This window comes from Seriola aureovittata, chromosome 20 (assembly GCF_021018895.1).
Source record: "Seriola aureovittata isolate HTS-2021-v1 ecotype China chromosome 20, ASM2101889v1, whole genome shotgun sequence".
NCBI lineage: Eukaryota > Metazoa > Chordata > Actinopteri > Carangiformes > Carangidae > Seriola > Seriola aureovittata.
The window spans coordinates 10,606,166-10,623,321 of record NC_079383.1 but is presented as its reverse complement, the minus strand read 5'-3'; the positions used below and the strand labels follow the sequence as shown (position 1 = coordinate 10,623,321).

At 40.2% G+C, this 17,156-nt stretch overlaps 1 protein-coding gene across 3 annotated transcripts; it reads right to left on the bottom strand.

Moving 5' to 3' along the window:
• Window positions 1-964: 964 nt before the first annotated feature.
• Window positions 965-15,846, bottom strand: tnfrsf11a (tumor necrosis factor receptor superfamily, member 11a, NFKB activator). 3 transcript variants are annotated; one of them, XM_056363719.1, is made up of 10 exons: window positions 15,531-15,846; window positions 10,490-10,568; window positions 9,673-9,798; window positions 8,965-9,111; window positions 8,794-8,884; window positions 8,327-8,403; window positions 7,980-8,081; window positions 7,622-7,671; window positions 6,499-7,444; window positions 965-3,251 (listed from the first exon to the last, which is right to left on the bottom strand). In XM_056363719.1, exons 1-10 carry the CDS (start codon window positions 15,603-15,605, stop codon window positions 2,968-2,970), a joined length of 1,977 nt encoding a protein of 658 aa, XP_056219694.1. In that variant the 5' UTR covers window positions 15,606-15,846; the 3' UTR covers window positions 965-2,967. The 3 variants fall into 3 exon arrangements, with proteins under 3 accessions (XP_056219694.1, XP_056219695.1, XP_056219696.1); XM_056363720.1 differs by lacking the exon at window positions 15,531-15,846 and adding an exon at window positions 15,379-15,434; XM_056363721.1 differs by having other exon boundaries at window positions 3,086-3,298.
• Window positions 15,847-17,156: the final 1,310 nt, after the last annotated feature.

Sequence of the window (17,156 nt, the reverse complement as noted above, 5' to 3'; positions counted from 1 at the left end):
AGATATAAACCCCCTTCTGTTGATAGCGTGTCATGTACTAATCAATTATGGCAAAATGTTTCAGGGTAAGCAATCACATGACATGTGCTGCAGTGTTTCAATAAGTCTAAGTAACAGGGAACTTTTTGTATTTACAACAAAACCGAGTTTGACGATTGACTCAGCAGACTAAACACAGCAGATTGCTCTGATGGCATTTATATTTTCCTCAGTTTTCTTCCCAAAAATGACTTTTTCAAGTATCCATGGTGTCCGTCAGCGGTATTCTGAAGTTTTACTTGAGTTAAAGTAGCAATGCAATTATAGTAAAATACTTAATTACATGTAAAAGAATTACAAATTACAAATTGTTATGTATGAATATTAAAAACACTTTCACCCCAGTGCTGAGTAACTGATGAACCTGAAAGCAGCTTTTTAAATTTGTATCTGTTGGTTCACATGTTGCTTAGTCAAATTAACTAATCTACTTTTTGATTGTTTGATCTGAGGCAATTCATCATGTTCAAAGGAAGCGCATCATGTCTTCTAAGCAAAATCATGATCTGTGAGGAAACTAGAAACTGTGTTTGCTAAATGAAAAATCACCATTTGTGAAAAGTAACCAGTCTTGGCTACAGTGGTCCTGAAATTCAAAACCTAGAGCCACAGGTGAGGCGACTGTAATTTCAGCATTTCATCGCTATGGAGTTCCTGGTGCTTTCCACAGGAAGGTCTAACTTATCACCTACCTTTGTTTGAGGCTGTTATCCTAATTACTGAACTACATGGTCACTTTACTTGATCCTACAGAGGGCCAGAGTATGAGAGCTGAACCTGGACCATCATTCAAGAATGGTTTCCTATATTTAGTAAATTTAGGACCTGCTTATGAAATGAAAAAACAGAGCCTTGTCTTTTCTTTAATAGAGATGCGTCGTCTTTTTTTTTTTTTTGTCCTAATATGCAGTTACCACTTGGGGAGGGGGGGTGGGGGGGTGGACTGTAGCAACACACAGTGGTTTATGACTTCATACATATTTTCAGTCAAATGAGAGGCTGTTTTCACACACATGCAGAGCTGAAAAAAAAAAAAGCTGAAATCATTTAAACCTACAATCAGGTTCTGTGTTGCCTGGCCAGCCAGATCTCATGTAAACCATGTGAAAGCTAGTCATAACTTCCTGTTTTCACAAACAACCATAAAATAAGCTTAGACAAAATGCACACGCACACACTCACACACACACACACACACACACACACACACACACACACACATATATATAAACATACTCTTGCTGACCCAAACCAGGTCTAAATGAGTGCTGCCAGCTCTTCTCATGTGGTCTTTCTGTGACGCTAGCTGGTCTGACTTCTAGATTAGTTTCTCCTCACAGCTGCTCACCATCCCCAGACCTGATGAAAGGCTGCCTGTCTGTCTGTCTGTCAACACAGGGACAAAGACAAAGAGGCCTTGCCACATGTGTAATTAGCATTGCTTCACAAAAATTACAGATCATCTTGAGAAGATAAATGACTTTTTCATTGTAATTTGGTGATCCCAGAATAGGAAAGTTGACAGAGAGAAACCACAGAGGGCAGGATGGCAGCCATCCCTGAAAGGATTAGATGCAAAACATATTTAATTTCAATCAAAATATCCTTTCAGTCATTCATTTCAATAAGTTTGATTGATATGTACATAATTATTGTAAAGCTGCATACATATGACGAGCTATTAAATCGAACAGTCCCTTTCCTAGAATGTGTGCGTTTAACCAGCTGTTAAAGGCTCCACTTGACTTCACACATCCACACCACAAATCAAATGAGAGGAAGCACAAAGGGAATATTCATTCTTATTTCACAAATACATCATGCTTTTTTTCTTTTGAAATATATACAAACATTGATCACACAAATGAATCTTCTGAAATATTACTTTCAAAAATTATTTAAAACAAAATATTATAAACAAGCGGACATTTTACTTTTCTTCATTAAGGCTTGCACATTAAAACATAATGAAACAAATCAAACTGGTAATAAAATAGCTTATCAAATGCACAGCATTTTTTCTTAGACACAAACCGCACCTGTGGTGCAATAAGAAGAGAATAAAAAAGTCTACATACAGGATAAACAAGCATTGTACCAAAACTGGATGTTTCTCTTTACCGTAAAATAGCTTTTGTTAGACCCTGCAAACCAGAAAAAAGGCAAGTGAAATGCTTAAAATTCATCTTTTTTTTTCTCTTTTCCAAAGTTTGATTCTACTCTGCCAGATCTTAATGTACCGAGTAGATTGAATTTTCTTCCATAAAAATATTTACTTCCATGGCATGATTTTGTGAGAGCAAAGACAATTATTTCCACATGGTGGATAATTTGTTATGTAAGAAAACTGTTGAAATCATCCAAATGTCAAATTTTGAATTGTTAAAACCTGGAAGTCTACAGAATTTAACCTGGGCTATTCAAATAATGAAAGGTGGGAATGGGAAATGTAGAAACTCCTTTGTATCAAGACCCAGGTGCAATTTCCATACAACCATAAAAACATGACGTTCTTCCAGTCTGAACTCTAGTTCCACATCCAATTCCCAACAAAATTCCCCATCACTGTCTGGAATGAAGGGAGTTTCCATTCGAAAAAGCCTTCAGCGTTCCATTGTAAACTGAAAAAAGGCACATTAAAGATGCCTGAGGCAACATTCAGTGACTAATGTATGAAATGGGATGAGTTTTTCTAGATTGCTTTCCAAAGAAATGAGATGGGCACAGACTGATAGCTTCACATTGCTAAAAGTTGCTTCCTCAGTCAACTGACTGATCAGCTTCATTTTAATTGAAAGACTTTTTTTCCTAACTCTTATATTAAAAGCTTGTCTGGTTGGACAAATGGTAATGTAGTATAAGTCGATGTAACCAACAGGAGTGTCCAGAGATCATTTCCGCACTGTCCATCTGATAGTTATTGAGTTATCACTTTCCCAGTGGCCGCTCCTCCATCACTTCTTGGACTGGCAGTGTCTCGTCTTGCAATGTGATGTGGGAAACGGAATCCCCTTGTGACCTCAGGCTCCTCTGGAAAAATGGAGCTGTCTCATTGGCCTCTTCCTGGACGGGGCTTCCAAAGGCATCGTCCTGCCCTGCCCCATCGCTGCCAACAGACGTCTGGCTGACATAGACAACAATGACGTCACCGCTGAAGTTCATCACCTGACCGCTGGAGATGAAGGTCGTGTTGTGGTTCCCCGACACCTGACCTGAACAGACAAATGTGGAAGGGAGAAAAAAGGGAGATTTTGAGGAGCTGAAAACACAGAAACACAAGACACATTAGATGTGATAAAAGGGGGAGAAATGGAGCTATTTAGGGGTATTTGTCTGACAGCTTCATTTTTTCTTAAAGTACCTACACTTTTTGCTTCAAAGTGACAAAAAACCTTGTTTTGCAGGTATATGTTCAACCTTTCCCTCGCTTATATAGAAAATGGCAAATACAGTGGCAGTGTTTTCACCTTGTGTGTTTCATCAAGGTAAAATGTAGTCCCGGCAACACCTACTGTAGCAGGAACTACCAAGAGGTTGTTTTGAGTACTTTGACAGGTGTTTATATGTCAGTAGACAGATTTTTACATTAATAGCATCACAACTGTGCAAGATACAGTCACAAAACTTTACAGGTGTGCAGCTGAGATCAAAATGAAGGCTGAGTTCAAAGAAAGGTGGGAGTGGAGTACTGAGTGCTCATCTTGATAATGTAATAATGACAACTGAGTACTCATGTGTTGGAATGTCAACATGCTGACGGGTGTGCTCAGATCAAAAGATGGTCTCTAATCGGGAAATGTGTAGAAATATGAATATATATGGTATGGTTGTGTAAGACACTGCCTTCCGATTCCACTTTTACACACAGTTAGACAGAGCTTCCCCTATTCATGACATATGTGAAGAAGGGACTAAATCTTTTGCTAACCTCGGATGACAAATGGACAGTGGGTGTAATGACCATGCAGAATAACCACAGACAGGCCACAGCTACATAGAATGCCATATCATATCCTTTTTGCCATATTTGTTTCAGAGTGTCCAGCACTTTTTGTGTGAGAAACTCAAGACCACTGAAAACAAGCCATTTATCAAGGGTTTATGGTTTTACGGACATGGCTGAATAAAATAAAAAAAAGGGCTGTTCAACTCTTTCTAACCTTTTCTCTGTGCAATGTTTTTCCAAAAAATAACTGTAACTGTTGTGTCACCTTGTCTTTACAATGTGATTCCTGCCTCAAAATCATTTGTACAAACTTGTACTGTTGTACTGACGTCCATGTACTGTTCACATGTGGATTGGAGCCAACCAGGTGAATTACGAAATAAACTGTGCCTTTTTGTTTTGTAAGCCATCTTTCACCACATTAAGCCTCTGGTTCCTATTTTATCCAGCCGCCTGTCTGACTTTCCAGCCAACAGAACAAGCCGACCCTCCATGACTCACAGCTCAGTCTCATTTATTCACACATATGTGCACACACACATATACACACATAATTGCAGTAATGTAAGCAAACAGGTTTAGCAAACACTTTTGCACCTACACATACACATGTACTTAAAAGCACACAAAGCTCTATAAAGTTGCAAAGACAGACAAACACAATCACACACTCACAGAGAGTGTGTCTCTGTGTTCCCCATCTGAGAGCCTTTCCCGGAATACCAGTCTGAGAGGTCTAGCTTAAAACTATGTCATTCCACCACAACTTTGAAAACAAAGCTCTATGGAATTTGCTTGGGTCCTTCTGTTTATCCTTTCTTAATACCAAGCTGATTTTTCTGGATAACCAAGAATTCTAGCAATACAGTTTTTCAGACAGGGATCAAATTGAACCTTAGTATAACCCCTCTCCTGTTCAATCTCCGAGAGAACAGTTGTCTTCAAAATCTTGCCCATTTTCCCTGCTCATCTGCCAGTTTACTTTTGATCTACAGCATAAATTTGCACAGTTAATTTGCCCTTGAACAAAGGCAGTTAACTTCTAAAAATTAAACTGGTGGAGCCACCAGGATGACGTTGTATAATGCGCAGCTTCTGTGTGTGTCCATGTTTTAGACGGGCAGGTGAAACCTCTGACCCTTACTTAACCTTTAAATGGCATGAGCGGGAAGCCCATTTAATCAGCTGCCATTACTGCATGATGGGAAATGGTGATCATTTAAAGCCAGCAAACATGTAATTAAAGTACCCAGTCGTCAGTGAGGGTCCAAAAAAGTCTTCACAAGTTTGTGTGTGTGTGTGTGTGTATGTGTGTGTGTAAGTGTGTTTTTGTTGGGTGGGCAGGCTTATAAAAGTATTACTCAAGCTGCACACATCTTGCTTCAATTAAAGCTGCGGTCACTTTGCGCAACCCTATGGAACTCTGGGTAAACAGGAGCTTTGTAGATGGCATAGTTCACACTGATGCACACTCACACACACTTAACACTGTATGTTAGTATGTGCGGTTCTGGTGGTTCACTTGCTCATCAGGCACGCACATATATTATTTCTGCTTCCTGTGTGGTCTCCCAAAATTCAGGGTTCGACTATCAATACTGGCTTTAATAAAACATATTTCTTGGAAACACACAAACTTCTCATTCTTCTGCTGAAACCAATCCCCTGTTATAAGTTGTGTTCAGCATGTTCACCTAATGATACCCCAGTTTGAGCTAACCACTGTCCCGATCAGACTGTTCTGATAATACTGCTTTTATAACGAGCCATAACCACTCGGTGGCTGAGGCACAATACATAAATATGTTTCCCGGATATTTTTTGCCTTGGCAGCATCTAAAGGACTCTGTGAGAACAATACAAGTTCAACCATGTGACGGTAAAACTTTCCATTAAAACCAACATATATTTTATTCTGTTATTCTTGGTGGCTGGTCCCACCTCCTCTGCGGAAAGGGAACACTGTTATGTAGTATATCAAATCATGTATGGGTATGACCCTGTGGCAATACAGTGGTGACTGCCCACACAAACAAGAACACAGAATCCACCTGGCAAACACAACTGTGGACACACAGTCTTTGTAATGAGACATTATCCAAATAGTGCACAGCCACTGTGCATAGAGTTTTCATTGACATTGTTGAGTGGCTGTAGCATCTTTCTTTTGCCCCAAGTCAAACAAAAAACTGCCTGACTTTCTGGGAATCTACACACAGCTACATGTATATGGAAGCCCATTTCTGCCATGGAAAAATATATTAAAAGTTGAAATTTAAGTTATATATGATATCATGTTATAAAAATAAAAATTCTAATCTCTAAAAACTGCACTATGTTTTTAATGAAAATCATAATGTTGAATTAGAAAGTCTCATTTTGTCTTACCAATATGGAAGTTGAGTATTTTTATCTTTATTATCCCTAATGTTCATTTAGATATTTCTTTGTCTGGCAGTAATGGGATTCCATTTCTGCTGATTTAAATTCTGCAGTTTTGTATTTTTACCTACCTGAGGTAAGAGTTGGTTCAGCCAGTTGACTGTGGAGGCTCTCAGGTGAGCACTCCAGTTCTGTCTCCCCAGAGGAGAACTTGTTTCCACTACTGTCCTCCCAGGAAAGTCCCTGGCTTTGCTCCTGGCTAGAAGCCACAGGGGACTTGTCCAGGTAGAGATCTCCAACAGATGAGGGAGTCATCAAGGGAATGACAGAGGTCATAACAGAGGTTGTACTATTCTCTGTTGAGGTGGGGTCCATGCTTGCCAGTCTGTATAATTCCTCCTGTTTTACTAGTGACCTGTCGGTCAGGTAAGGTTTGAACTCTGATGACACCACAGCCTGAGACAATGGCAGGCAGAGTTCAGGAAGTGGACTGGATGGAGGGACTACAGAGGAGGTTTGGAGGAGTGGAGGAGAATGAGACACAAGAGATGCAGCACCTGTTTCACTCTTGCACAAAACCATCTTTTCATGAGTGCCTTCAGCCTTTTCTCCACCATTGATTGCCCTTACGCTCTCACTCTTCTCTTCTCTCCCACTCTCATCTCCATCCCTCTCTCCATCTAGCCCTCCACACGAGCAGGTTCCAGGAGTCCCAGGGCTGACAGCCTGGCTACAGTCCTCATTCTCCCCTACTTCCAGAGGCTCATGAACGGGAATGACACACATACAAGAACCTGCCAAAAGTGGAGACACACTCACAACCTCCTCCTCTTCTGAGACCTCCTCTGGTTCTCCAGACCCCTCACTCTGATCCTCCGTCAGTGTCTTCCTGTTGGTTCCTTCTTTCTCTCTCACTTCCCCTGTGAATGGCAGTGAGACCTTGACATCAGGAACAGAAGTGGGGATCGTGCATGGGGACTCATCTGTGGGGTTGTTTGGTGCTGGGCAGATGAGTTTGGTCGTCTCACATGGTGTACACTTGGGACCCCCACTATGGTAAAGAGGGGCCAGGGTCTCCTATAAGAAGTGAAACAAATAAAGAAGCATTGTAAAAAAAAAAGATATGATTTCCCAAATCCTTTATACGCAGTAAGACACTTAAGTTCTGCATTGATTCATTTGATCAAATATTAAATTAAATCAAACTTGGTTTCTATATGTTTCCATTACTTTCCAACTGAAATGCCACTCTACCTGCTGTATCCTCGTCCTCTTCAGATTCTGAACACAGGATCGCAGATTTACTAGACAAAGAAACAACATATTGTACTTTAATACTGAATGAAGGAATCTTAATGATTTCTGGTGCAGATGTTTGGCAAAGCCCCTGTTGAACATGCTCAATAATAATTTGAGGACCAGTTTAAACTATTACATCAATAGTTCATATTGTGTAATGTTCATGCATACATGTCTGTTTTGAACGAATGTTTAGTTTAAAATAAACTCTCATAAACTCTCCTCTAAATAAATGTTTTATCATTGAATCGAACAATAATAAAACATCTATCTGAAGGAGAACTTCAAGATTAGTACAAGCTCTGTAACTTACCAGAGAGTAACTTCAGTTTGTCTTTGTAGCAGAAGAGGAGCAGGATGAGGAGACACAGAACAGTGATGACTGACAGAACTGAAACTACGACCCAGGAGGGAGCTGCACATGCAAGAAAGATAAGTTCAGAGTTCGCTTTTGTACTCTACATGTACAGTCAGTCAAGATGTCTGCTATACAATAAATCAGACATGAGATTTTATCTTTTTTTTCTCCATTTCTGTCCATTTTTACACTTTAAGTAGCAGGCCTAATCTCTTTTATTACTTTCATTTGAGTAGATGCTAAATATGCATTAAATTGTATTTGTATTTAGACAGTGTGCATTGAATGTGTCCTTGTCTTACCTGAAACAGGTGGTCCACACTCTGCATCGGCCTGAGCACTGCCTGGACGTGTCTCCCTCCTGCCCTCGGCCTTACAACTGGGAGAGAAGATGAAAACACAAAAACACTGAGTAAGGAGGAACACCTACATGCGGACATTTCTTTTTCCGATACAGTGTGCCACCATGATGATGGAGAGAGAGAGGGAGTGGGAGAGAGAGATGAAATAAAAATATATTCTCCTTTTCCTTCTCTCACTCCATCATAAACATCATCTTCATCTTCATCATCATCACAGATCCGGCCAGCAGTGGAAGCTGGTGTCTGGTCCAGGGTTCCAGAGGAAGCGGTGAGCAGATTAGTCATAGCAGCTGGCTGGTGTTGAGTAGATACCCAGATGCATTTTCCCTTAAAAACATTCCAGGCTAAAAATTGTGTGTGTGTGTCTGTGTGTGTCTGCGCTTGTGTTTGTGTGTGCATACACTTACTTAGTCCATTGTTTGCATTGTTCGCTATCATTGTCAGCAGAGTAGAAACCTTTCTTACATGGAACACAGATCTTCCTTCCATTAGTAGATGCTGAAATGAAAAACATATATCGTATAGTATATCTCTAGGTGCTGGATATGAATGAAGTGTGTTTTGTGTTCGTGTCTCACCAAGATCCACCTTGAGTCCAAGTCCAGCTTTGCAGGTGGGTATCTTCTCACAGAACTCACAGTTGATGGGAAAGCACTGGAGGTGGGGACGGCAGCGACACAGCTCCTCTGACACAAAGTTTTCAGTCGTCTCCATAAAACCCTTAACTGGAAGTCAGAGGGGAACGTTTTAGCGCAAAGTTCCCCTTGACAGGGGTAATAATGTGTGTTGCATCTAAAACCTCACTCCACAGGCTGAATCTGTGTTGCTGCTTTTGTACAGTTTGGAACTGGTTTTGTTACAAAGAATCAGAGATAATTCTGATAATGATGCAAATTAATGCAATTTCATTTTCACATTTTGAGACACTTTCCCCGAGAACAACCTATACTTTTTATACTATTTTGAGGTCACTTCATCATAATTGTACACTGGAACATTTTCTGTGATGATCAAAGCATCAAAAGACAACTCTAAAATCAATACAACAGCACTACAACAGATGCCTTGGCAGCTTAGTTTTGTTGAGACTCTCAAAGGTGGTTCAACCTGAGGCAATAGTTGTGTAGTGTTGTGACAGCCTACTGGATCTTTATATCAAAAGGTTGGGTTCTTGTACTCCAATGCAAGCAAACAGGGGTCAACTAAATATTTGGAAAGAGTATTATAAATTTTTTAGTAAAATAACATAAATTGTATGCATTTGTATTCAAGATTTTAGTACTGACCTGGGTCACAGAACTTCTGCTGGAGACAGCGCTTCTCATCAGTCCAGCCCGGCTGGTATTCACTACGACTACATTTCACACATTTAGTCTGGTGGGAATCATTGCAGTCAGAGAACACACGGGTGCCTAATGGGGGGGGGGAGGAAAAAAGACAGATGAATTCAACGATGACGTGACCACTAAAAACTTAATGGAAGAGGAGAAGGAAATTGATCAAATTACAGCCTTTATCCCATTTTTAAGTAGAGGGTACTAGCGGATCAATGTAAATCGTGTGTGTGTGTGTGGGTGTGTGTGAGAGAGCGAGAGAGAGAGAGAGAGAGAGAGAGAGAGAGAGTGTATGTGTGGGTGCGTGCGTGTGTGTGTGAGAGAGAGAGAGAGAGAGAGAGAGAGAGAGAGAGAGAGAGAGAGAGAGAGAAGAGCCATTTTTAGCCAAATGTTCTGTTTTTAAAGATCCTTCCTTTTTTTTAAACTTAGAATCTTTGTGAATGAAGATCTATTTTCATGTAATGCTGCTTCCATTGACTAAACCACATACGTACTATGCTGAAACTAGTTCCTTATCTTTCACTTTGTTCCCTTTGTTCCCTCTGTGTGTGTGTATGGACTTGTTTTACAAATTTAAATGTTTGTTTGAGGGGCAAGACTTGGTTTTTGGGTTCAGTTTTAAATTATATTCAGGTTACGGTATGGGCATTCAGTTGTGATGGCTAAGGACACTTATTATGTCAATGATGGGTCAAATATAGTAAAACAAGGATGTGCGTGTGTGTGTGTTTGTGTGTGTGTGTGTGTGGGTGTGTGCGTGCATTATTACCTGGTTCACACTTCTCGCAGCATCTGGAGCCTTTTAAGTAATGTTTTTCATCACACTGCAGAGATTTGGAGACTGCATCCTAAAAAAGACATAAAATTACTTTTCTGTTATTTTGTTGTTATTCTCCGTGTTCTAAAACAGTCATATACACTTTTACAGCATATATTTAAAGAAAGAACAATTAACAATTTCCATGAGAAGCATGATCTCATAAAGATTACCATATTATATAGTGATTTGATTGATCAAAAACATAAATTTTCCATCACTGCTTCACAGTTGTCCTCAATGGATGCCACGCTTTGCAACTAAAGGAGAGAGATGGCTCCTTCTTTGGTTCATCTTTCAAATCCACACGTGATATTTTGAGATGGCGGTGAGTAATGAGAGGAAGAGGATGGTTTTAACATTTCCAAGACATGGCCAGGAATTCTTTCCACACTCTCAGAAGCACCTGACCACAGCACTGTACAGCCTCCAAACCAGCAAACCAAACCCCAATAGTACCCAATTACATAAGGAGAACCAACTGGAATTAAATGCAATCAACTCCAGTTCGCTTGGAATTAATAAACACTTGGCTGCAGCTATACTCTCCTAGTCCTCACTAGTGGGCTATTTAAATGTGCAGTACTTGCTTTATCTTTCTTTATATTTTTTGTACTTACGATGTTTATTGTTATGCATGAAAACACCAAAGCAAATTCCTTGGCAATAAACCTGATTCTGATATAATTACCATAATTGGTCAACTTGCCCATTATGTAAATGATGAGAATAGATTTGCATATTTGCTATGATACTGAATCTCCTGCTGTCATTCAACAGAGCTATAGCGTATACCCTGTTGCAGTGAAACATCTCAAAACTCTAGCAAAAAAGTCCACAAAGGTAAGCCAAGCAGGCTCACACACTCTTACAGTGCATACTGTACACACCCACCAGCCACCCTAAATTACGGGCTGGTGAAATCCTCGCCACAATGCTGAATTAGAGAATCTGGCTGTTATGACAGAAACTACGCCAAAACCACAGTGTCTATATAAATGTAGAAAAATACAACCTATAGGCCAGACTGCACTCTGACCTGAGGCCTACCTCCTTCTTTTTTTCACATTCAGCCCTTTCTGAAAGCTTCCTTTTCCCATGAAATGATATACTGTTTCAGTCGTTCATACTGTGATCTGTACAGTGAAGAAACACTGGTACTGCAGAGGTCCAGTGAAGTGAAATGTGACATATCCATCCTCCTGCTCTCCACAAATCAAATCTCTTTTCTTTCCCATGGTGCATCTGTGTGTCTGTAACTCACAACTGCTTTATAAAGATACACAGTGTTGCACTTCTATTAGCTGGTCTTGATTGAGCACTCTTACTGAGAACAGTGGCAAAAAACAGCTTTCATATCCTGCAATTAAATGTTACTTTGGACATCATGCATTATTATGCCCTGCTGAAAATATCCTTTGGTAATTATTTCTTCATTTAGGATGTATCCTGGAGTTTCCACTAAAACTAAAAGGAGAGAATCACTTAATTGTACAGAGCTGGCAACTTTCCTTTAGTTGACATTTTAAATTTCCTGTAGTTTATATTGATTCTAACAACAATAAAATTCTGGAGGAAGCCCTCAATTATTGTGGAACATTTAAAGATCATACATCTATATCAGTTTAAATTAAAAAGAATTGGGTTCTAAATCTAACATTGGGTCTCCCTTGTTATTTCTTTCCCCCTCGTTCTCACACCTCCACATTAAAATCTGTTCAGTCTCACTGTGTGTCTGCCCGGCCTCAGGCAAAAAACAGCACAACATGAGCACTGGCAAGCGTTTAATTATCTCCGCTCAGCCTCGCGCACATCAGCAAGTCTTTGTTTTATAATCTAACCAGAGGAATAATGATGCACAGCTCTCATAGCTCGGACCGCAGCACTAATGAGGACCATGTGCAGCAGCAGACAGAAGTGACAGAAGTAAGAAATGTTCCCATGCTAAGAGGTTCATGTGGATGGATGGATGGATAGATAGATAGATAGTTAGATAAATAGATAGATAGATAGATAGATAGATAGATAGATAGATAGATAGATAGATAGATAGATAGATAGATAGATAGATAGATAGATAGATAGATAGATAGATAGATGGAGACACACAGTGGTGGTTAATCCGCACAACTGAGCCAGAGTGCACAGGAAGCCAGAAGAATGCTGGGAACTATGTTTTTGTTACCGCCACATCTAAACATTGGGTCTCAGTTATGTGAGGCAGTATGTTTTGACACACTAAATATATATGTAAGAGGAAAAGAGCTGATCCACCCCATATGATTATAGGTTATTACATCGGTCAAGATAGAACATCCAACCTCAAAGCTAACTTTATCGGCCCTATATGTACACACGTATACAGTTATGTGTGAATATGTGTGTCAAACTGGAGTAAAAAGGAGAGGGAGAGGAGGGGGAAATAGTCAAATGGATGGATAGAGTGGTCAGCTTTGAACTTTGAAGGGAGAAAAAAAACAAAAGGGGCATTAACTGCTCCTGCTGTTCAGGAACTGCCCTTTTTCATCATCATCTCTTCCTGGGTGTTTTGTTTATCTTTCAAAATCTATCACCAGTCGTGCGATCCTATCAAACAGGTGTACAACACAAAATGCATTCCATTTGCTGTCAGAGTATGAGAGAATTTGCATAACGGCCGCAGCACCCACTGGCAACGGGCCTAAAGAAGCAAAGTGTGACTTCTAGGCCTCTAGGGGTTTCAGTGATCCATGATAAGGTGCTGTAAAAGCAGATTGCACAACAATTGAATCATTGTATAATGTTCCCACTTGAGGTTAATTCTTGAAAGGCTATAAAATAAACCATTTTGAAGTTCCACTTGCACAAGTTGTGATTTTAATTTGTGTGAAAATCTTATACTTTACTGGTAAATACTTTCAAACTTTTAAAACATATGAGCCTCTAAAAGACTGTATGGATTATTACCCTAATAATAATAATAATAAGCATAATAATGAACAGTTCGTATTTGGTGGCACCTCTTTTTTATAAACTAGCTCTGTTTCTCTTGCTACCCAGAAAACAAAAATGGGTATCAAGTGACTGGCAGTGGCTCTTTTAGAATAAAAAAGGTCTCAAAAATTAGCAGGATGAGTTAAAGCCACCATGGTTGAATAGAAAAATATATAATCACATTTTAAAGGAACTCAGCAGAAGGATTATGCTTAGCAGGGAAGAAGGGATACTGCAAAAAGCTGTAAACAAGTCCCTTGACGACTATAATCTGCACTAATTGTTTTAAGGGAACTTGACAGAGCTTAATCCGGGTGTGTTACACACTAAAGACCATTATAATTCCTCTCTCCACACAAAGCTCTATTGTCATTATAAGGCTGCGTGCTTTGCCAATCAGTTGAATGTCTGTTGTCTGAATAGTTAAATCAAGTTTGGATCTGCAGGCCTGAGGCAATGTAGTGTTATTGCTCAAGCCAGGGTAGGCAAAACACTTACTATTAATGTGATGGTGCATGTGTAAATGGATGGATTGATGGATTTAAGGGAGGTTAGAGAGAAAACACAGGAAGAAGAAAATGATGCTTAAGGTGAAGAAGGCTTTAAGTTGAATATTAGGAAAAGAGGTGGAGAGAGATTGTTGATGGTGGATGAAAGAGAGGTTAATGAATGGATGTATGCATGGAAGGGTAGTGAAGCTAGCTAATAAAAAGTACAGAAGCCAAGTGGGTAGGCAAGGAAATTAATCCACCAAAACATAGCTATTCAAGATATACCGACTTTTAAGCTCTGAACATCTTGAAGTAATTTTGTATGGCTCAATCATACAGACCGTTTGGAATGGATTGGATGAAGTGGTTGAAAACCAAGAAAATTAGGGGAATTCATTGGGGATAATGTGAGTAAGTAATGGTGACACCTAACCAAAGCCAAAGGTTTGAAGTATCACCTTAAAATGTAGCCTAGATGAAAAATATATTCCTTCTTTCCGTACACTGACTTGTTTTCCAGGCATCATTTCTCTATTTGCTTACCACTGCTTGAAGAACTTGGTTGACATTACTTCTCAGCTTGGACAAGAAGCAAGAACCCCCCCCCAACACACACACACGCACACACACACCCCCCACAGTCATCATCTCTTGCAACACATTTTGGGGAAGCAGAGAAGAAAAACAGGGAAGAAAGTGCGCCTGTTCCAGTCAAAGTCATAACGATGCTGGCTTACAGTAATACAGACAAACAGGCAGTGATAGATCACTGGTGCCCAGCAGTCCCACCACCACAACCACATCTTATAAACTGCTCCACCTGGACAGAATTAGCTGCTTGGACTAAACAACAACATGGACAACATCATGTCATTGGCCATTCACTTTTTTCCTATAAAATTGACGCTATATGTGATGGTGACAGCGAAACATAAAAACAAACACATTCTTGTAGCTTGTTTCTTGTAAATTGTAGACAACAATAAAAAATAAAAAAAAACAGTGGCTTTTTTCCTGGGATCCCTGTAGCACAGTTATTCGTCCCTGTGCCTCATTTTGAGAACCTCTCCTCTGGCGGAGCTTACGGGGTTCCCGATGAGCCACTTGGCCCGCGCCGGTCCCCTCTGGACCTGCAGAGAATGTTTGGTGGAGGGAGGGGAGCATCCAGCTGCCAGCGGCGTTTTTGCGGTGAGAACTGGGGAGGTGGACTCGACCCAAACACAACTGTTTCCAGTCAGTGTCCCGGCTTAAAAACTCAACCTTCCCCTCATCCCCAACCCCCTCTCACCAGTTCATCCAAATTATCTGACGTGTTGATACATGGTTTACTGTTACACGTCTTGTCCATCTACTGAAGAAAAAATCATCATGACTCACAGTATTTTGCATTGCCACTCATTCGAATAAGATTTGACAGCCTCTGAAAAGTAGTGTAAAGGAGACAGCACACCATAAAGTAATCATCAACTCTTTTCCATGCCAAGCACACTCCCTCAAAGAACTTTTTAGTAGCAGACGTGTGTTTTTACCTGTGCGTAAAAGGTGACGAGTACACACGTTATCCAGCCTCGGAATATCCAACTTGTGGAGAAGGTCAGTCTCATCTCTGCTGGATAATGAAGACTCCTTCTGAGACAAACTTTTTCTTCCTCAGCCAAGAAGATGACTCTGAGCACCAAGATCCGATTCTTCTTCAGATTTCCTCACAGTTAATTACTTCTTGTGTAGCGGAGCCTCCAAAGCGTCTCACAGGGCATTCTTGCGCCTTCATTCCCGGTTGGGAAGTTGCAGTTCCCACCTTTCCTCTCCTCTCATCTCCCTCTCTGCCTTCACCCACGCGTTATGGAGAAGGTTGCATGCAACAGCTTGTAAAAAACTGAGCGAATGACTGAGGGAGGGTGGGAACTCCTCCCACGTTGTCATATGAAAGGAAAAAAAGTTCACCCCCCTCTCCCCCCCCTGGCTCCATGGACTGATCTTTTTCTTTCTTTCTGAATGAGTGTGTATGTGGCACTTAGTTGTTTTCAGTCATGTAAGATTATCGTGGTAACATGAACCTTTATACACACTGGAATAAAAGAAAAAAGTCACTGAATGTTTCTGTATGTGACAGTGCAACTTATTCTTGAAAGAGTTGGTCATAACATTTCTCATGAGAATTGCCAAATGAATGCAGCTATGACCTCATGCCAGAGATGAATTCAGATATGACCCCACACACCTAGAGGCAAAGCATGTGGTCACTTTCAAAGATTTAACTTCCTGCATGTGCCATTCATCATGAAAGCAAGTAGGCTGACTTCAGCATACTGTAGTTCCTGGAGTGTGGGGTCCTGGAACTGTTATGATTATATCTACAGTCTACAAATGTCATTTATTTAGAAGAATAGTGGCACCAGGAAATACTGCATCTGTTCTCTGCTGGAAGAGAGAGAGTGAGAAAAAAAACAAAAAAACACTGGGTTTATTTCCCTCTGAATTTGCATAGCAGATTTGACCCAACCTACCTTGGCAAGTCAAGAGAGGGAAGGTTTGAGATAGTGGAGAACATGTTCTCTTCAAGGTGACAGTTATGCAAATATTAAATTGCATGTGTGGGACCCGAATGGACAAAACAGAGGGGTTGATCGGCACGAGAGAGGAGAGGAGAAAAAGATTTTAAAAATAGAAGAAATCTTCATTTGTAATTTGGACTGAGAGATAAAATAAAAATAAAAGAGACAGCCAATTTTTTTTTTACAAGTAATAAAGATATATGTGTTAATGTGTGACATTGCAGTTGCAGTTTCTGAATTAGTGATATTACAGAAGATTTCAGAAAAATAAATCCTCAGCTTTATCCTCTGTATCCATAACAATGTATGACTAAAAACCAGCTGATCGTTTCATAATCACCACAACTGGCAGAGGTGGATGCTTAAAGGAATATTTAACTCATAAGCAGTTTAACAGCGGAGAAAGTGGAAGAATAATGAAAGTTTTACACTAAGCCAGTGAAGGTAATGGGTTCTGTCCTCCCTCTCGCCCTCTTCCTGTAAAAACATGCTGAGAGAAGCTGTTTTGTGGTGGGGCCTCTGAAGCTTGCACAGTAGCAATTAAGAGCCAGATGTGACTGTTTTAGCAATAAGAAACCTCAGCTTGACTCTGAACGCACC

Bases quoted from the DNA above. Each gene is read 5' to 3' on its own strand.
- tnfrsf11a (XM_056363719.1), bottom strand. From the start codon at position 15,605: ATGAGACTGACCTTCTCCACAAGTTGGATATTCCGAGGCTGGATAACG. The intron at 7,672-7,979 runs GTAAGTTACAGA...TTCTTTGTCTAG, and splicing joins CAAACTGAAGTTACTCTCTG to TAAATCTGCGATCCTGTGTT. The intron at 3,252-6,498 runs GTAGGTAAAAAT...TTGTCTGTTCAG, and splicing joins TGAACCAACTCTTACCTCAG to GTCAGGTGTCGGGGAACCAC.